Here is a 20,878-nt window from a genome sequence, read left to right as displayed (position 1 = left end):
GGGGATCCTCAGAATTTTCCACAAAAATTGTTCAGTGCTAAGATAATGCCCCCTATACTTTTATTCATTATTTTTCAAGTACATTAAGTGGGTGGTCACGTAGTATAGTCAGGGCATCATCAACATTTCTTTGAATTTTTGCTTGGTAAACTGATGCAGTGCCCAATTTTCACAGGGTTACAAAGAATATTGTAAATTATTAGCTAAATGAAGACTAGAAGGACAAGAAAAACAACAAAACTTAAATATCAAAGCTAGCCAGGAATGTTTTAAAAATAGTGAAATATACTCAAATCTACTAAGCACTAAGAAAGCAGCAAATGATGTAGAATCCTCAGGAAATAAAAATCCAAGTGCTAAGTATCAAGTCAATGGATTAGTGCATTTCCATATCTCTGTGTGAGATTAAGCTTGCATGTAACCCCCTCAGGGTATGAATGACACCACTGAGATACTGACACCTATATACACAACTGTGGGAGCAGACAGCTGCAATACTCTAGCCCCTTTCTAGAACACTGCTCAAGGACAGTAGTGAATGAGATCCTCTCAGTGGGTGGAACTGAAGAGCAGTTCACCTGGTTGCTCATTTTGTTTGAAAGGAGAACTGGCCAGACATGTGACCATATACCCATTCATGGGAGGTGGCTAATAATTTGGCTGGACAGTCAGGCAATTGTGTGTGAAAAGAAATGATTGCAAAATGGGTGACAGTGAAGTCTGGGGAAGAGAAATGTAGATAAACTTCTCTGAATAAGCAAAAAATGTGAAGATATTTGTGTTCCATGTGAATGACTTCCAAAGGGTGAGCTCAGCAGAGGAAGATTTTAATGATCAAGTGGATAGGATGACCCATTCTGTGGATATCAGTTAGCCTCTTTCCCAGCCACCCGTATCATCACTGAATGGGCCATGGTGATGAAAATGAAGGGTATACATGGGCTCAGCAACATGGACTTCCTTTCACCAAGGCCAGCCTAACTACAGCCATGGTTGAGTACCGAATCTGCCAGCAGCCAAGACCAATCCTGAGCCTCTGATGTCACACCATCCCCCAGAGTGATCAGCATATTATCTGGCAGGTAGATTACATCCAACCCTCCCATCATGGAAGGGACAGCCTCTTGTTCTTACCTGAGTATACACTTACTCTAGATACAGATTTGCCCTTCCTGAACACAATGCTTCTACAAGAACAATCATCCCTAGACTTACAGAATGCCTTATCCGTTATCCTGTTATTCTATGCAGCATTGCTTCTGATCAAGGAACGAGCTTCACAGCACATAAAGTATGGCAATGGGCCCTGTGTTCATGGGATTCACTGGTCTTACCATATTCCTCGATACTCTGAGGCAACTTTTGATAGAATACTGGAAGACTCAGTTACAGTGCCAGCCAGATAGCAATACTTTGCAGGGCTGGAGCAAAGTTTCTAGGATGTTTTCTAGGATTATGTTCTTAATCAGCATCCAATATATGTGCTGCTTCTCCCATAGCTGGGATTCACAGGTCCAGAAATCACAGAGTAAAAATGGGTATGGCACCACTCACTATTAGCCCTAGTGACCTACAGCAACATTTTTGCTTTCTGTCTTCCCAACTTTATGCTCTGCTGGCCTAAAGTCTTGGTTCCAAAGGGAGGCATGCTTCCACTGGGAGACACAGCAATGATTTCAGTAAGACTGCCTCTCAGTGTCCTTTGGGCTCTTTGCAACCCTCAATCAACAGGCAAAAAAGGGAGGTACTATGCTGGCTGGGATGATTGGTCCTGATGACCAAGGAGAAGCTGAGCTGCTAGTCCTCAATGGAGATAAAGAAGAGTGTGTCTGGAATACAGGAGATCCCTCAGGGAGTCTCTTACTAGTACCATGCCCTGTGATTAAACCCAGTAGAAAACTACAACAACCCAATCCAGACAGGACTACTAATGGCCCAGCCCCTGTTGGGAAGGAAGATTTGCATCATCCCATTAGGTAAAGAACTACAACCAGTTGAGGTGCTTGTTGAAGACAAATAGGTAGTGGAATAAAATAGTTATAAATACCGGCTATGACCACATGACCAATTATAGAAACAAAGACTGTGATTGTCATGAGTATTTCTTCTTTATTTGTTATGAATATGTTTGTGTACGTGTATGTAAATCTCTTTGTTTTCTTCCCTCTCTTATCCCTTTGTGATGTCACATAAGATGCATTGACTTTATACCACAGTATTTAAGAATTATGAACTCTATTTCACAGTATTTAAGTTATAGGAAATCAAGAAGAATAAACATACCACAAAGACTTTACATCCTCTTCTGGGGAAAGGTTATTAAATTTTCAGTTATATTCAGGACAGTCACATCATGTTAGGTGGAAGTATTGACCTTATTAATGTCTTTATATGGAGATTAAATATCATTTAAGAAGATGCATATGAATGCCAAATTGACAAGCGGTGGGCTTGTGTTAGTTAATTATGCATATCAACTTTGCTGGGCCACAATGCTTAGATATTTGGTGAAACATTATCTTAGATGTTTTTACAAGAGTATTTTTTGTATGAGATCAGCATTTTAAATCGGTGAACTTTGAGTAAAGCAGAATGTCCTCCATGATGTGGACAAGCTTTATCTCAACAACTAAACAGTTGAAGGCCTTAAAAGAATAAAAACTGAACTCCTTTGAGTAAGAAGGAATTCTATCAGCAGATGAACTTCAGGCTTGAGCTACAACATTAGTTTTTTTCTGGGTCTGGAGCCTACCAGCCCACCCTATAGATTTTTGACTTTGGACTCCAAAGTCATATGAGCCAATTTTTAAAAAATAAAAACTCTCTCTGTGTGTACATGTGCACAAACATATACATGATATACATGTAAATATGCATATATATGTATGTCTGTACATGTATATACATATGTATATACACTATTAGTTCTGCTTCTCTGGGGAACCCTGGCTAACATACATGTGTGTATATGTCATCACAGAGATATGAAAATACAGTTACTCGTGGATAGAACTGGAGGGTATTATGCTGAGTGAAGTAAGTCAATTGGAGAAGGACAATCATCATATGGTTTCATTTATTCGGGGAATATAAAAAATAGTGGAGAGGATTAAATGGGAAAGAAGAGAAAATGAGTGGGAAATATCAGAGAGGGAGACAGAACATGAGGGACTCCTAACTCTGGGAAACGAACAAGAGGTAGTGGAAGAGGAGGTGGGCAGAGTGATGGGGTTGACTGGGTGACCGGCACTGAGGGGGGCACTTGACGGGATGAGCACTGGGTGTTATACTATATGTTGGCAAATTGAACTCCAATAAAAAAAAAAAATGCAGTTACTTATCAACTTGGTATTTGCGCATGTGCCTTGCCGGTTCTGACAACCTAATGGTCGTTCTGCAATGGCTTTAAAACGACACACTAGGCACTGCACAATAGGGATCCTTTTATCCAGGCCCTACCATTGTGTAGAGAAGGATATTTTAAAAGAAAATAAAGTAGGAGTGTTTTGTAATAAATTTTCATTCAGGTTTTCAGGCAATATGAAAAGTATGGAAGGCCTTTAGTATTGCAAGAGAGGAAATCCTCTGTGAGATGGCCATGTTATCCTGTGTGTCCTCAGGCTGGATGAGAGGTTCTGAAGTTCTTGAGGCAAAGTTGGTTAAATGACAGAAGTCAAAAAGGTTATGACAGCATGCTTTCCTATAGAGCCAAATTCATATGGAACCATTAATGAAGAGGGATTTCCCTCCCTTTATTCCTATGCATGTAGAAATACAGTGTGACATCTTGCTACTATTACCTATGGAGGGCACATCGGCTTTTACAGATCCTGCAGAGCAATCAAATTCTGCTGAGAAGAGACCACTGGAGCACCAGGCTGACTCTCTGTCTAAAGTCCATCACTCTGGGAAAGTTAGTTTGCTATTTTCTTAAACTTAAAAAAGAGCAATTCTCCTTAGGTCAACTACCATCATCTTGTGAATGTGATCACTCCACTGTAAAACTGAGGAGGTTCATGAAGGGCCTTCAGCTGAAAGCAGAAGTATCATGGAATTTAATGGATTCTCACCTTAAAATTCTATCTTAATAGATAGCAAAGAATTGGGGAGTGAGAGCAAAGGAGAACTTAGGGAGCAAGTTTAAAAGGAGAAAAAAAAAGAGGATACAGTTTTCTGACTTGTTGGAAGATTATCTGTGGTCCTTGGAATAAGAGGCTAAATTGGCATTTTACCAATCTGGGCAGACAAAAGCCTAGATGGCTACCCTCCCAATGGTTTGATTCTCTGAACTTGACAAAGTATCCATTGGATATTGTCTATAAAAAAAGAGTATCTACTTCAGTTTTCTTGGAAAATGGTTATTCAATATGATTACTTAATGACCTCATTGGACCAAAAGAACAGCCTTGATTTCAAAATCTTCACTGTACATCATTCATAAAATTTAGTTCCTCAGTTTTCTGAAGCAACTGCATAATATGTGATATGTAACAGAATATCTAAACTTCGGTTTGATTTTGGTCTTCATAGTGAGTTGGAAAGAGATTGCTAAGAAAATATACCCTTGACTATTAGCTGATTGGAGGAAAACAAAATTTGGTTGAAAATCTACTATGTGCCTAGCAATATATAAGGTGCATATTATTAAATTATTTCATTTATTAAGCACTTCCTATGGGCCACACACTCTTCTGAGTACCAGGAATACTATGGAGGATAAAACAAAGATCCGTATCTTACAGAGACTATTTTCTAGTGCAAAGAGACAATGAACCCAAGAAAAATGTCAGATAATAAAACTAATATGCAGATAATTGAAATAGAGTGAGTGACAAAGGATAGCCATCCGGTTAGTTTAGGTTCACTGTGTAAGTGACGTTTACCCTGAGATCTGAATAGCAAGAAGGATCCAGCCATGTGAGCACCAGGAGGAAATCATCCCAGTTGGAGGGCATGGCATAGACAAAGTCCTGAAGGCAGACAAAAGGTTGGCCTCGCAAAAGGAACAGAGCCAAGATGGCACCAGCCTGGAAAACAAAGGGAAGAGTGGAAAGAGGGAACCACACTAGGGCCTGATTAAAGAATTGGTAGGCAGGCATTTTGTGATCCTGTGATCTAATTTTCAAGGAACTCAACAATCCAGAGAGGCACTTAAGATGTAAATAAATGAGCCACAAAATGCCTGACTAAAGAATATGATGGGGCAGTGTGGGGTGGGGTAGGGAGGAAGGTGTGGAGAAGGGGAGGATTCCAAAGGATTAGCCACATGAGGTGGTTCTGGGCATCCAAGAAGTTCCTTTTAGATTTATCTTTTCCCAGATATCACAGCACCTCACAATATTACAGCAACAGGAGAACTTCCAGCATATTCCTCATTTGAAATAGTAAGTATTCCAAATGGTTAAACCTGCCCAAAGCTATATTTTAATGGCATTTAAGTGTAGCTAGGCCTTAGAGAAAGTAGAAATATCTGTCAACTTGCCTTTGCTTTGGGGAAAGCACTAGTCAATTTAGCCAAATAAATATGGACCATGACCTCCTCGAATGTGGCAATGCTATGCATCTTGGATAACTGTCACATCCAGGACACATACTGCCTGGCACAAAAGTGCTGCTCCATAGTGTCTGAATGAGTACAAATAACAGGCCCCATGCAATCAGTTGGAGCTTGTTCTTCTTTCCCTGAGGATAAGCTGAGTAAGCACAGAAAAGCATCTTCTGTGCTAGCTAGCCTTCTCTGACCTGCTTTAAATGACCTCACCCTCTCAATAGGCCCAATGTACATTCTGTTGTTACCATTCCACCCCAAACAATTAAAACCTCCTTTGGGTTAACTTTTAGCTGATTCTCTGCTCTTTTCAACTTAAACTTCAGCCTTACTTGATATATAAACATTTATTCTGTTATCATGGTATTTAGTTCTTTGATACAACCCTTTCTGGAGCATTGTCCATGGGGAGGCCAAAGGAGTAGAAAAGTTGAAGAACAAAATGGATTATCTTTTCAGGCCTCTGATGGAATTCCCATCACACACCCCTGTCCTTAGCCTAGCAGATTAAGTGGCCCGTGCAGTTCATCTACTTACAGTACATACCCATTACCTTCCTGAGTTGTAGGAGCCATTTGTGCGATTTGTGTTGCTTGATATGTTCCGTTTGTAGTTGTGATATGTGTAGGGTAGGGGTAAAGCACCTAGACATGTCATATTTTCTATGTGGGGTCCCAAGTTAAGTAAGGCACTTATTAAATTCTCTATTTCAGTTACTTTTGCAATTTATATTAAGTTAGTATCCCCATTATACAGATTATTAAGGTTTAGAGAATACCTTGTCTAGAAGCTCACAGATAATGAGCCTCAGGTGTAGCTGACTGACGTGGACAGCGAGGAGGCCCCTCTTCAGTAACTTGCCGACACTCCAGAGCTTGCTGAGCAAAGTGGCAAAAATATTTATGGAGCTTACATTCAGGGTTGAAATGAAAAGAAAGTTCACTAAACTGCTTTATGTTAAAATGATGCCCCATCAACCTTCCGCCAGCCATCCTACCCCTGGTTTTCCCCTGTTGGTTACTGTTACATTTATCTTATTTTGTTGCTGCAATTTATAGGCAGGGTTTATAGGAAACAATTCTGGAGGGGGGAGTTTCTGTTGCTTCTTGCTAGATAAATTACAGGGCCAGAAATGGGAACGATTTGGGGAGAGATTTATAGTGAGCAAATTAAAGCTTTCAGGTCTCACTGCAGTTTGGCAAAAGCTGTGTGCCAGAAATCCAGGCTGCTCATTTACTCTTGGCACTCTGTAAACAGAGCAGGGGCGAAAGAGAACCCTTTCTGCTATCTTCATGTAGGTTACGACTTTAATATGTGTGTCCCGGGAAGGATGCGTCTTGTAAGGAAATTTCAACCCCTGTGCTGCCCGAATGTTAGGCTGCGCTGCGGACTTGCAGGGAAAGTAAGCACAGGTGTGCGTTCATCCTGGAAGGGTGAAGGGAGAGGCTCCGCAGGCCACAGCTCTCTGGACTTCCTTGCCTCGATACCTGCCATTTTACCATTACAAATCAATATTTGAGTTGACAGAGGCCTTTTGAAATACAAATGTTTAACATAAGGCTTTCAGTAAGGCCATAGTTGTCTTGTGTTTGGAAAATTGCAGATAATATTGAATTTTGACTTAAAAAGTTTTTCCAATTTACTCTTGTGTTATTTTTCTTTCTTTTTAATTTTTTATTTATTTATGATAGTCACACAGAGAGAGAGAGAGAGAGGCAGAGACACAGGCAGAGGGAGAAGCAGGCTCCATGCACCGGGAGCCCGATGTGGGATTCGATCCCAGGTCTCCAGGATCGCGCCCTGGGCCAAAGGCAGGTGCCAAACCGCTGTGCCACCCAGGGATCCCTATTTTTCATAATCATCTAGAAAATTCCCTGGAAGTCATTTTTCAGGTCAATCCTGAGAGCCAAATATTAAGCTGTCAAATATGTGCTCTTCCTCGCCCTGCATACTGTATTCTGGTTGATAATTAGTTTTTATTTTTATTTATTGCTCATTGGATCATGCTACATCAGACATTGACAACATCCCAAAGATAAGGATAAGGTGGGGTGCCTGGGTGGCTCGGTCAGTCAAGTGTCTGCCTTCGGCCCTTTGGCTCTTGTCCTGGGATTGAGCCCCGCATGCATCCGTCTCCCTGCTCAGCAGGGATTCTGCTTCTCCCTTTCCCTGCCCCATGCTTGTGCGCTCTCTCTCTCTCTCTCACTATCTCTCTCTCAAATAAACAAAAATCTTAAAAATAAATAAATAAATAAATAAATAAATAAATAAATAAATAAATAAATAAATAAATAGGATACGATGAGTTTTCAGCCTGTTATAGACCTGTTGGTTTGTTGCTAGCTAGATTACCATTCCTCCCATGTCAAGAGCTACCACGGCCGCTTTGCCTGATTGAAATTAAAAAACTTACTACCAAACCATGTCCCTATCCCCCACCAGCGTTCCTGTGCGCCGACTTTCAGAAGAGACAGGTATGGAACACTGAGGTCATTCACTGCCGCTGTGAGATTGCCACTCCCTATGCGGGATTACAGCTATGCTTGCCTAAATGTTCATACTCTTCCAACTACGTGAATTTCCCATTCCAAATTCCAACGTTCCCTTATATGTCTTTGTGTGTAAATTTGTTCATTTTTAATGACTTAGGGCTATTTTTAAAAAAAACAAATATCCTTTGAAAAGGTAATAGTTACCAATCACATTTTGGTTTGAATGAGCTTTCCAAAACACATTGGAATGTGTCACTTTAAAAGCCTTGAGGAAAAAATAATAATAATAAACTAAAAAATAAAAGCCTTGGTGGAATAATTTTCCTTGTGTCTTTTAATCCCTTCTCAGTAGGGCTCAGTGTACTTTGTAGGTGACTTCCCACCCGACCCCTCCCTCTGTGAGCTCATGTGCATCACTGTACCTCCTGAAGCGTAATTCTAGAACAATCTGTTGATGGATGAAGGAACTCCAGCCATGCCTAGAGCTGACCGTCCTGTGCAAATACTTGGCAGTTCTTTAAATACATACATTTTAAGACATTATTAATTCCATAGGTATTGGGGTTGGAGAAGGGGAGGCAGTGAGAGGGACAGACAGATTTATGCCACTAGGGTCTTTTTTTTTTTTTTTAATTTCACCTGAGTGTGCTGTTTTGCCACCGCAGCAGAAGCAGCCACAGTCCTGTATGTCTTGCTTGTGTGCGGAGTCTGAGTAAGGGACATATTTCCAAATCACTCCAGAGGTGCTACATAGCACCTCAGAGTTTGGTACTCGTGCTTTCTTCTGCCTAGAATGACTTTCCTCTCTTGTCCCTAGCTGACCCTTCCAGGATCAGCCCAAATACCATTTCTTTGTGGGAGACTTTCCCCAACAACTACATGTCTGCTGCTTCTCCCCAGTAGAATATTCCTCTGTCTGTTTACTACGGCAGATTGCTGGGACCTCTGTTTTAACATTCATCCTATCGTATCATGATTTATGCATGTGCCCCCCATTCAGAATGACGCTTCTGTGAACTTCAAATAGAGATTATTCATATTTGTATCCCTTGAGCTTAATATTTATACCTAATAAGTGCTAGTTAAATTGGTTTAGCGCCGCCTGCAGCCCGGGGTGTGGTCCTGGAGACCCAGGATCCGGTCCCAGGTCGGGCTTCCTACATGGAGCTTGCTTCTCCCTCTGCCTGTGTCTCTGTCTCTCTCTCTCTCTCTCCCTCTCTCTGAATAAATAAATCTTTAAAAAAAAAATGCTTCCATGAACAAAGGCAAGGGAGGGTGGAAGAGAGGAAGAAAGAGAGGCATGGAAGGAAGGAGGGAGTAAGGGAAGGAGAATCAGGTCAATACCTCCTGTGGAGATTAGCTGAGAGCAGGGCTTTGAGGCAGCTGGCATTAGTGGGGTGGAGGGTGGAAGGCAACATTTCAGAGTTTGCAGGACCACAGAGCAAACCAGTGCTAGGGGGCGGGGATGTGGGGAGAGGTATGGCAATGAATTTCAGGGACAGAGAAGGGTTATAGGAAGGAGATAAATTTGGTTTCAAAAGCAAGTTTTGCCTATCACCTGCAACTCAGAAGAAAAATAACAATAATTGCTTAATCCTCAATAGCTGAAAAGTGTGTTAGAGAAAACAACCTAAGGCCTCCATACTAGACAGCCATGTGTATATTATTTAACAAAACTCTATTCCAGGGTTCGTTCTTATTCAAAACCACTGTCTTGGAAAAGAAATAAGCCCTGCATAAATAAAGTGTGTAGTTGTGTGCATTTTAATAGCATTGAACACCGTTATTCGAAGTAATGTGTTCTTCTCTTAGTTATCTATTCAAGCACATTCTTACCCTCTTTACGCATGTTACTTTTTATAGTTAAGGAGTCCAGAACGTAATAATCACTATAGAATCCGTGATCTACAGACAGTTATTTAACCACCATTGCCGTTTACTTATCTATAACAGCTCTCATGAATAAACTCATCTGCTGTCATCATTTTTTGTTGATGAATACTGTAAAAAAAAGGGGGGGCATGCACTCAATGACAACCTTTAACGAAAACTGATCCATGCAGTTGCTCTCTAGAGTAATAATTATGTTTTTTGGTGTTTCTATGTACTTTTTTTGGTGATGCTTCAGAAAAAGATTCTATAAGCATCAAAGAATGAGTCAATAAGCATGGGAACCTGAACTGTGCACATAACTGTTCTAGAATTTTTGGCACTTTGGGCAATACAGAACAAGTATATTGCTGTTATCAATGGAAGATATTGTATCTAGGGAAAGAAGATCCACGCAGCTGACACACTTAAGTAGTCAAAGAGCTAAGTCCTTATAAAAATATTTTTAGAGGTGCCTGGGTGGCTCAGTCAACTAGTTATGCGTCTGCCTCTTGGTTTCTGCTCAGGTCATGATCTCAGGGTCATGGGATTGAGCCCAGCTTTGGGCTCTGTGCTCAGCAGGGAGTTGGCCTGAGGATTCTCTCTTCCTCTCTCTCTCTGCACCCATCTCCCTGCTCTCTCTCTCTCTCTCCCTCTCTCTCTAAAATAAATAAATACTTCTTTTAAAAATATTTTTCAAAGCATCTCCTTTAATATGCTGAGAAGTACCAGGAATTTATTTACTGGGCCTTGTATTAAATGAAAAAAGGTCATATCTTAGTAAAGCTTTCAAGTTTCCATATTTGCAGTCCACCATTAAGGAAAATTAGAGTAGAAGAACTAAATGATTTTCTGAAGCATTAAAATACACATACATTGGAAAATGATTTGTTTCAGTGCAAACTTTACATCTTGGTGAATCATTGCCATTTGAGTGTTTTGATTGCAGTTTCCCCACTATGAGGCATAAATGAGATTACTGGCTTAGGGGAGTGGGGAAGTAATTACCCTATCTCTTATCAAGCCGTCTATATTTTCTGTGACTGCACAAGGTGCTGTAGAGAAATTACCTGGAACTGATTAAACCTCAGGAGAAGTAGGGGCAATTGTGCATTCCAGAGTGCTTCTGCCAGAGAACACGATCGCCCTCTGGGCTGCATTTACAAGCAGAATTTGGTGACGCAACTCTGGCCACTTTGCTACTAGGGAGTAAGAGGAAAGAGGCCGGCCGGATTCCTCCCGGTAGGAAGACTCTCTGGACCAAAGAAGCAGGCTGGCGACGGGAAGGAAGAACAGATCAAGCATTTGAATAGTGGCCACAGGGTAACCCAAAGCCTGCGTAGAGTGAACTGGAGCGCGTCACACACCATCCCCCCCCCACTCCCGCGGCCCCGTCTCCCCCCCACCCACCCCCACCCCATCCACCCGCCACTGCTGTGTGTCACCTTCCTGTTCGGAAGTCTTAGTAGGTTGCTGGGACAGAACTGGGGGCGCCTGCTCCACCCTTCAGGTATCCGGTTGGAAGAAAAGCCAGTCTCAACAACTTGATTCTCTACGTTAAATGATAAGTTTAACAGACCGTCCGTCTCCAACTGCTGAACATTAGGGTAGGGGGAGGAAGAAGAACATCAGACGTTCCTTTTCTGTTCCAACCACAAATCATACGGTTGTGCTTCTTCTCTATCCCACTTAGAGCCCTCTAACTTGAATTCCACGTTCCTCCTGGAATGCATGTGGCAGAGCTTCTTTGAAAAAATGAACACTGTGCATGTGTTTTGAATTTTTTCTGGACTGGTTTGTGATGATAATCAGTCAAGTTACATTTCGTGTGTGTCTTGCTGGGGGTGTAATAAACTCAGGACGCTGATGACTGTAATTTTCTGAGTGATGTTGCAATGGAGAGAATAAATGGCCCAGTGTTGAACTTTGCAGCTTGCTCCCTTCCTGTATGTAAATTGCCTTTATATAAAGTGGGGTGCATAACAGAGCAGGACAGTTGCCTCTGACTCTGCTCCCTGACATCTCAGCTTCCAGCCTTATCAGGCACATTAGCAGAGAGGCTATTCCAGCCATAACTGAGCTCTACCTCCTGCCTCCAGAAAGTAATCCCCAACCTTCATGTCTTAGGCAACCTGAAGAATGAAAGAGGAAGCTATAAAATCCCCTTTGAAAGGTTTGTGTACTTTTATTAGTGTAATTTGGAGAGGATGGCTAAAACGAAGATGCTTTAGAGGATCTGAGGCTCCTTGGCCTGGAGAAGGCACAGGAGGTGGGGATGCAGGGGAGGGTGTCTGATGAAGGTTTCTCAGTTTCATATTTTAAGAACAAACAAGCAGAAATCTCGGTGCAGGTTGGTGTTTCTGGGCAGCCTTTGCCAAATTTGCTGTCTTACAAGGGGGCAGAATGGTGGGAGAGGAGGGCCCTGCTGGGCTAGAATGGAATGGAACATGGGGGGGGGGGGGGGGGGCGGGGGGCATTGGCAGTACCATGGAAGAGGAAACAGTAATGGGCCAGTTACTGTGACTTGGAGTATTCTAAACCTTGCTTGAGTTTGGAACGTCAATTTCAGGCATTGAAAAGTGCTTTTTTTTGAGGGTGGAAGCTGAGCAAAATTTTCCAGCCCCTCTCAGGGGAGAGGATGTGTGCTCCCCTCTCCGAGGTTGGGGCTGTTGCAACTGAGCAAACCAAGAAGCAGCTGAGGCTACAGATCATATTAGGGCAGACGAGGGGGTTGTGCCTGCAAAACAAATCCCTGCCCAGGACGAAAGGAAAGCCGCTTCACATGCTATTCTCGGTTTGACAGCTGGTATTTCGGAGTGTGTCAGACCCAGTATGCAACTCAGAAATGGCAGGGCCGTTGCCAATAAAGGGGTCACGGCAGGGCAGCCACCGCTGACAGCACCAGCAAGCGCCAGGCGCTTGGCCCCGCGAACCTTAGTGCCTTGCAGCCAGCCGGCTCCCTCTCCGGCCCCGTCGCCTGCTCGTGGCTTGCCCGCCCGGCGCCGGCCAGAGTCCTCGCGCCCGCGTCCGGCCGCAGCGCCCGGGCGCCCCCAGCGGCGGGGTCCCGGGCCGCGCTGCCCTCGGTCCTCCGCGCGCTGGAGCGCAGGCACCCGCCGCTCTCTCCCGAGGTCTCCGGTCCCAGTTTATCAGGGACTCGAAAGAGCCCTGAAATTAGCCGGAGGAGGGGGAGGGAAGGCGAGGACAAAGTAAGGGTTTTCAAGACCTTGCGGAGTTTCCAGGTGAGAGAGCCGGAGGGGGAATCGGGGAGTCGCCGCTGCCCCGGGTCACGCCAGGTCGGCGCCCGGCGCGGAGCCACCGCTCCCCGAACTGCGACTCCCTCACGTGTTCCTGGCGTGGCGGAGATTAAAGATGCAAAAAAAAAAAAAAATGACATGCGGAACGGACAGAACGTTCTCAAAGGTTAGGGGGAAAAAAGTGAAATGCAGATTGTACTTTTTTTTACCCCCTTTAGTGCGGAGACGAATTTTATTTCCGCCCCCTCCCCTACACATTCCTGACCCTTCCCTCCCCCTTCCCTCTTTCTTTCCTTCCTTCCTCCGCTTCCAAGTTCTGGGATTTTGCAGCCTCGCTTGGCTTGGGCCAGAAGCACAAAAAAGGCGTTTTCGGAAGCGGCTCGGCCGTGCACAAGGGCCATTTGTTTGTTTTGGGTCTCGGGGCAGGAAATCTTGCCCGGCCTGAGTCACGGCGGCTCCTTCAAGGAAACGTCAGTGTTCTCCCGGCTCCCTCGCCCGCCGCGCGCCCGGCCGCCGCGGCCCATGGGGGAGATGCAGGGCGCGCTGGCCCGGGCCCGCCTCGAGTCCCTGCTCCGGCCCCGCCACAAAAAGAGGGCCGAGGCGCAGAAGCGCAGCGAGTCCTTCCTCCTGAGCGGCCTGGGTAAGCGCCGCGGCCGCCACCGGGGACGGCCCCCCCGCTCCGTCGCTAGTCGCTCGGCTCCCGCCCGAGGGACCGGGGGTGGGCGGCGGGGCGCGGGTTGGGAGGGCGGCGGGAGCGCGGGGTCCCGGACCCACGGAGACCCCGCAGAGGGGGGCATCGGGGGCTGGTGGTGCGCGGCCGCCGGGGGCGGGGGGCGGGGGGCGGGGTGCGGGCCGCCCCGGGCCCGGGAGGGAAGGGGCAGAGCCGCCGGGCGGAAAGCGCCCCGGTGCCGCGACTCTGATTTCCTCGGCCGGGCGGAGTAATTGAGAAAAAAGGTGGAAAATTACCCCGGACTCCACCTCCCCGCCCCCTCCGCCGGCGATTTCCCGCCCGGGAGCCGGGAGAGGCAGCTAAGAATCCGGCGCGGGCCCCCCGGGCAGTCCCCGAGCCCCCCGCCCCCGCCTCGGGCTCGCCCTGGGGCCGGGGCCGGGGCCCAACCGCCCGCCACCGCCCTCCGCGGGGCAGCCCGGCCGGGCCGCGCGAGCGGCGGGGGCGGGGCGGGGCGGGGCGGGGCCGCGTCTCGGTGTCGCGCGGGCCCCGCCCCTGCGGCGGCGACGGGCTCATAAGGCGGGCGGCGGGGCGCGCGGTCAGTGTCGGCCGAGCCGGTCTCCCGTCGCCAACGGCCCCTGCGCGCTCCCCGCGGAGATGACGGTGAAGACCGAGGCTGCTAGGGGCGCCCTCACCTACTCCAGAATGAGGGGGATGGTAGCGATCCTCATCGGTGAGTGTAGGGATCGTACCGAACTTCTGGGCTCTGCCAAGTGGGAATCTTATTTTTAAGGATTTGTGTGTGTGTGTGTGTGTGTGCGCGCGCGGCGTCGGACGTCACGAAGCCCTCCAGACGTTTATTTCTCCTTTATTTCACAGCTTTCATGAAACAGAGGAGGATGGGCCTGAACGACTTTATTCAGAAGATTGCCAATAACTCCTATGCATGCAAACAGTAAGTTTTGCCGGGAGGATTGGGAGAAATAAAAATAAGTTGTAGAGTTTGTTTACCAGAAGTAAAGACACATTCTCTCCGGGGACATTGATCAGAAAGCCCGAAGGCTTCCCGGAGGGTGGGAACCCTCTTTTAAGTTCCAGTTGGAAACCTCTTAAACATAAAAACTAATTTGCTGATTGGACCTGTCCTAGAGCTGTAAGATAAAATTTTCGTGTTCGCCTGATTCACCCCTGTTTTCATGAAGAACAGCCCTCATCCCTGTATTTAACTGGGTTTATTTTCTTTGGCTAATATTTTCTTTAACTCAGTAATTTCTTTGGGTGTTTTTAGTTTAAACACTCGAACTGTATGTATGGGGGGGGGGAGGGGTAGTTGAGCCAGAAACTTCCTACTGGTGTTGGTGTGCCCCCTGGTGACGAGTTCTGGAGATTCTAAATTATTCTCTTTCTCCGCAGCCCTGAAGTTCAGTCCATTTTGAAGATCTCCCAACCTCAGGAGCCTGAGCTTATGAATGCCAACCCCTCCCCCCCGGTAAGTATTCTCCTTCTGTGATGCTTCTGTAGAGGAATCTCGTAAATGAGTCAGTATTCCTACACTGATGGGTTACAATAGCATTTCTAGAAATTAGTGTCAAGGCAGGAATGCCTAGTTAATGGCATAACAAGTGACATAAGCACTTACTTAACTATTGAGTCAGTGAAGTATTTTAAAAGGCCTGTTGCCTTAAAGTTTTATCCAGACACACAACACGATTGTGTACGATTTCCATACGCCCATATGAAATAGAAATGTGTTCGGATGAAAAATAGTCTTGGTTGGGGTTCTGTGCTGTGTGGTGACTTGCCTCGGCCATTTGCAGATGTAGCATCTTTTTACATGGCCTGTCCTTTATTGTTGTCTTCCTTTGAAGCAAGGATATTAAAAGAAAATACTTTCTTTTCCAGCCAAGTCCTTCTCAGCAAATCAACTTGGGACCATCATCCAATCCTCATGCTAAACCATCTGACTTTCACTTCTTGAAAGTGATTGGGAAAGGCAGTTTTGGGAAGGTAATTTCAGATTTAAAGGCCTCATTATTTATAGTCCCTCGTGTGTTCATTTTATATTCTCCCTGTAGATAGCAAAATGATTTTTTTTGTTATTGAAATTACAGGTTCTTCTAGCAAGACACAAGGCAGAGGAGGCATTCTATGCAGTCAAAGTTTTACAGAAGAAAGCGATCCTGAAAAAGAAGGAGGTACGAAGTGTGCTTGATGGATTGCAGCTGGGGATAGACATTCATTGAGTGGTTTTACCTTGGAATTTTGGTACCAAGTTGAAATTTGCCACTACATCTTAATTGTCCTTTTTCTAGGAAAAGCATATTATGTCGGAACGGAATGTTCTACTGAAGAATGTGAAACACCCTTTCCTGGTGGGCCTTCACTTCTCTTTCCAGACTGCTGACAAATTGTACTTTGTCCTCGACTACATCAACGGTGGAGAGGTGAGCAGTGGGAATATGAACTGACCTTTGGGTGTCTGCATATGGAATTTTTGGTTTAGTTTGACAGGAAAGTTTCTAAATGATGTTTGGGGGGCAGGGGGGAGTTACCAGAATTAGCCTTTCCTTTAACCTGAAGTTTTCAAATAGTTAATAGACTATTTAAGGCCACTTCCTGCAATTGTCCTCTTTAGCTATATATGTCAAGACTAATTAAATGCATTGTTATCAGGCCCTGGCAACCCAGACTAACTTTGTCCCGTCTCCTGCAGTTGTTCTACCATCTCCAGAGGGAGCGTTGCTTCCTGGAACCACGGGCTCGTTTCTATGCTGCTGAAATAGCCAGTGCCTTGGGTTACCTGCACTCTCTGAACATCGTTTATAGGTGAGCCGCCGGAGAGCACGCAAGGTTACCTTCCCAGGTGTGAAGGAGACGGAGCCCCGCCTCTGACAGAGCCTTAAAATCATTTGTATTTGGTACAGCTTGGTCACCTATAGCTGGACCCCCAGCATGTGAACTGTCTTGACCCCATGCCTCCAGGGAACTAGCCAGCTAGGATTGTGCCAAATCCAGAATAGATTAGCAGAACAAGGACTCCCTTTTTATTCACTGTACAGCTACAGTGAATTGAAAATGCTTCTAATACCCCAAGCTATTATTTTCACAGAGGCTTTCTTATGAAGTGAAATTCACCTACACAACTTTTTTTTTTTTTTTTTTTTTTTTTTTTTTTTCTGCAGAGACTTAAAACCAGAGAATATTTTGCTGGATTCACAGGGACACATTGTCCTTACTGACTTTGGCCTCTGCAAGGAGAACATCGAACACAATGGCACAACGTCCACCTTCTGCGGCACGCCCGAGGTAGGAGCATTCTGCATTTGCTGCCTGGTCTGCCCCTTCCCGGGAGAGCCAAGCACAATTATACTGAAATTACCAAAAGGGTAAATTGTTCTCGGAGATTTTTCAGTCCAATTCAGAGCAAGGAAAATATATTTGCTGTTTGATGCAGCATGAGAAATCCTGAGGCCTCATATGTGGCTTTAATTAGGACCAGCTGTTTGCAAAAGCCATGTCATAAAAGGTTGTAAATTCTCAAGTAAGCTATCTGTTGGGTACCCAGCAGCTTCCTAAATATCCGAATGATACCTGGCCAGTCAGCCTCCCCAAGTCCAGCAATTTTTATCAGGAAGTAATGTAAAGAAACCCATCCTGCAAGTGACCCCAGGGTCTCAACACTTTCAAAATGCACTCCTGGTGCACTCCTGGGATTGCCTGGTTTCACAGTCTTCTAAACGCTCTGTTTTCCTGCTTTGTGTTTCAGTATCTCGCACCTGAGGTGCTTCATAAGCAGCCTTATGACAGGACCGTGGACTGGTGGTGCCTGGGGGCCGTCTTATATGAGATGCTCTATGGCCTGGTGAGTAGCACATGGAGAGTCATGGAATCTTACGCCTGGTTTAATAATGCTCCCTAGAATGTCATTGTCTTAAAATCTGGACTTACTGGTCATTGTGTCTTGCGCTCTATAAATAAGCTGATCAAATGCTGATAAGAGAGGCCCAGTGGTTATTTTGTAAGTGTTCTAGAGAAAGCTGTTAGTGAATTTTTCTTTCTTGTACATTCACATTTTACTAGATAGGGCCCCCTGCACCTGTGTGAGGAAAAATGTGGCTTATTAGGATCCATTCCTGATAGGAGTTGTGAGATAGACACTTAAAAAATCTGGGGCAAAGAAAGCCTGTTAAGGAAAAGACTTTGTCACAGCTAGCTTAATGTGGTGCAAGACTTTGTTGGTAATGCGTGCTGTAGGAACTTAAAGCTAACCAGCAATGTCCCTCCTCCTCTCAGCCTCCTTTTTACAGCCGCAATACAGCTGAGATGTATGATAACATTCTGAACAAGCCGCTCCAGCTGAAGCCAAATATCACCAATTCCGCCAGACACCTCCTGGAGGGCCTCCTGCAGAAAGACCGGACAAAGAGGCTGGGCGCCAAGGATGACTTTGTGAGTGACATCCCCCTCCTGTCCTGGGCTTCCGGGAAATGTGCTAGACCCCACTGCCCTCCCTGAATCTCTTGTGTCTGAAGCAATCTCCTGTTTCTCCTCAACAGATGGAGATTAAGAATCATGTCTTCTTCTCCCTAATTAACTGGGATGATCTCATTAATAAGAAGATTACTCCCCCTTTCAACCCAAATGTGGTGAGTATCTCTTTCTTCTGAGTATAGGAAGGGGCGAAGGGCACTCCCCTAGGTCAGAGCTGGGGCTGGCAGTGTGGGTAGGGGGGAGGGTTGGGGACCCTCAGGGACTGAATTGGCACAACTTTTACTCACAAACCATTATTTTATCTAGATGAAAAGTCAAATTTTTGTCCCAACGAGACTAACATGACTTTTCTACACGTTTCTCAATTAAAAGTACTGAAAGAGAAAAAGTGAACACTATCCTCATTATTTAAACTTGCTGTGGCCTGTGGGTTCCACACTTGAAGTGGATGGTCATCCCTCAAAACCTGAGCTCCAGCTTTGAAAGCCCAAGAGAGGATTTCCCCGTCCTGTCTGCCGCCTGAATTCTTAACACTAAGTGGTTTGGTTTGGTTTTGTTTCCTTCCCCAATAGAGTGGACCTAGTGACCTGCGGCACTTTGACCCTGAGTTTACTGAAGAGCCAGTCCCCAACTCCATTGGCAGGTCCCCCGACAGCATCCTCCTCACAGCCAGCGTCAAGGAAGCGGCCGAGGCCTTCCTAGGCTTTTCCTATGCACCTCCTATGGACTCTTTCCTCTGAATAGTCCGAGGGTTGGTCTTGAAGGATTTTATGTGTGTTTTTAAGTGTTTTAGTTAGCCTTTTGGCGGAGCTGCCAGCTGACAGGACATAAAGAGAATTTGCACATCTCTGGAAGCTTGCACATCTTGGCAATCTTATTGCACACTGTTTGCTGGAAGCTTTTCGAAGAGCACATCCTCCTCTCAGTGAGCTCATGAGGTTTTCATTTCTATTCTTCCTTCCAACATGGTGCTATCTCTGAAATGAGCATTTGAGTGCCGCCATAGACAGATGCAGTAGTCTTAGTAGGATGACGCAGTTCTGAGAAGGATTTTCTGAAGGTCTGTCTGGGCCGTGATAACGAATCTTATGAAATGTGCCTTTTCTGATGAGATCGTGTTAGCTCCAAAGCTTTTCCTATTGCAGAGCGTTTCAGTTCTTTATTTTTCCTTGTGGATTTACTGTGTGAACAGTAGTATGAGTGTGGTATGCTTGATCACAGATGGATTTAGTTATAAGCATCAATGTGACACTTGCAGGACACTACAATGTGGGACATTGTTTGTTTCTTCCATATTTGGAAGATAAATTTATGTGTAGACCGTTTTTTTTGTAAGATACAGTTAATAACTAAAATTTATTGAAAATGGTCTTGCAATGACTTGTATCCAGATGCTTAAAGAAAGCATTGCTGCTACAAATATTTCTATTTTTAGAAAGGGTTTTTATGGACCAATGCCCCAGTTGTCGGTCAAAGCCTGGTATTTTCATTGTTTAAAATGTCACCTGTAAAATGGGCATTATTTATGTTTTTTTTTTTTTTTTTGCATTCCTGATAAGTGTATGTATTGTATAAAGAAAGTCTGTACATTGGGTTATAACACTAGTATATTTAAACTTACAGGCTTATTTGTAATGTAAACCAACATTTTAATGTACTGTAATTAACATGGTTATAATATGTACAATTCTTCCCGCCCCTTCCACCCCACCACACAACTTTTCTTGTGTGTGATAAACCAACTTTGGTTTGCAATAAAACCTTGAAAAATATTTACATAAATTGTGTCATGTGTGTAATTTTGTATATCTCGGTTGGGGTGGGGAAAGGTAATAGTGGGTCCATTTAAAAATTTAAAACCTGGGGGAATCCCTGGGTGGCGCAGCGGTTTGGCGCCTGACTTTGGCCCAGGGCGTGATCCTGGAGACCTGGGATCGAATCCCACGTCAGGCTCCCGGTGCATGGAGCCTGCTTCTCCCTCTGCCTATATCTCTGCCTCTCTCTCTCTCTGTGTGTGACTATCATAAATAAATTTTAAAAAATTTTTAAAAAAAAATTTAAAACCTGGGAAATGCTGCTGTAATTTGCAGGTCAGTGATTTGCCTCCAATAGTAGCAGCTTCAGAATTCGGGGGGGGTATAGTAGTCTTAAAGCCACTTTATATTAGAGGTCTTAGTATTTTATGTCAGTCATTCACAAATCCATCCAAACAATCCCTTTTCAATGTACAAATAAATCCATTTCACAAGGATGGCCATGGAGCAGTGCTCCTTCTATTTATTGCCTACCCTCTGAAGTTGGCTGTGTGTCCTGACATTTGGCTTGCCTAAAGTAACAGGTAATTCCTTCAACAACTAATTTGAGTGCCTACTCTGGGCTGAGCTCTGCCCTGAATGCTGGGGATATAGCAGTGGGCAAAGCTGACACATCTCTGTCCTTAAAGAGCCTAATGGAAAAGGGAGACTTTTTCCATAAATGTTGAAATGGAAGTCAAGACAATTGCCTGTGAGTAGAATGCCACTAAAGAGGGTGGGGGTGTTTGTCGTAAATGAGTATG

At 44.8% G+C, this 20,878-nt stretch overlaps 1 protein-coding gene across 4 annotated transcripts in view; it reads left to right on the top strand.

The window, feature by feature from the left end:
* The window catches only part of SGK1 (serum/glucocorticoid regulated kinase 1), a 109,745-nt gene extending 89,642 nt beyond the window's left edge, over positions 1 to 20,103 (top strand). Inside the window, exons 1-12 of one of the 4 annotated variants that reach the window (XM_038526063.1) lie at positions 11,895 to 12,082; positions 14,710 to 14,785; positions 15,244 to 15,319; positions 15,733 to 15,837; positions 15,942 to 16,025; positions 16,143 to 16,274; positions 16,544 to 16,656; positions 17,013 to 17,136; positions 17,597 to 17,692; positions 18,124 to 18,279; positions 18,387 to 18,476; positions 18,894 to 20,103. In XM_038526063.1, the coding sequence (XP_038381991.1) occupies positions 12,049 to 12,082; positions 14,710 to 14,785; positions 15,244 to 15,319; positions 15,733 to 15,837; positions 15,942 to 16,025; positions 16,143 to 16,274; positions 16,544 to 16,656; positions 17,013 to 17,136; positions 17,597 to 17,692; positions 18,124 to 18,279; positions 18,387 to 18,476; positions 18,894 to 19,061 (1,254 nt within the window). In that variant the 5' untranslated portion in view covers positions 11,895 to 12,048 and the 3' untranslated portion in view covers positions 19,062 to 20,103. Of the gene's footprint in view, positions 1 to 11,894; positions 12,083 to 13,657; positions 13,804 to 14,401; positions 14,564 to 14,709; positions 14,786 to 15,243; positions 15,320 to 15,732; positions 15,838 to 15,941; positions 16,026 to 16,142; positions 16,275 to 16,543; positions 16,657 to 17,012; positions 17,137 to 17,596; positions 17,693 to 18,123; positions 18,280 to 18,386; positions 18,477 to 18,893 lie in introns of those variants that run through there. The other 3 variants (XM_038526061.1, XM_038526062.1, XM_038526060.1) reach the window with 3 other exon arrangements.
* Positions 20,104 to 20,878: the final 775 nt, after the last annotated feature.

This window comes from Canis lupus, chromosome 1 (assembly GCF_011100685.1).
Source record: "Canis lupus familiaris isolate Mischka breed German Shepherd chromosome 1, alternate assembly UU_Cfam_GSD_1.0, whole genome shotgun sequence".
NCBI lineage: Eukaryota > Metazoa > Chordata > Mammalia > Carnivora > Canidae > Canis > Canis lupus.
This window is presented reverse-complemented; position numbering and strand designations above follow the sequence as displayed.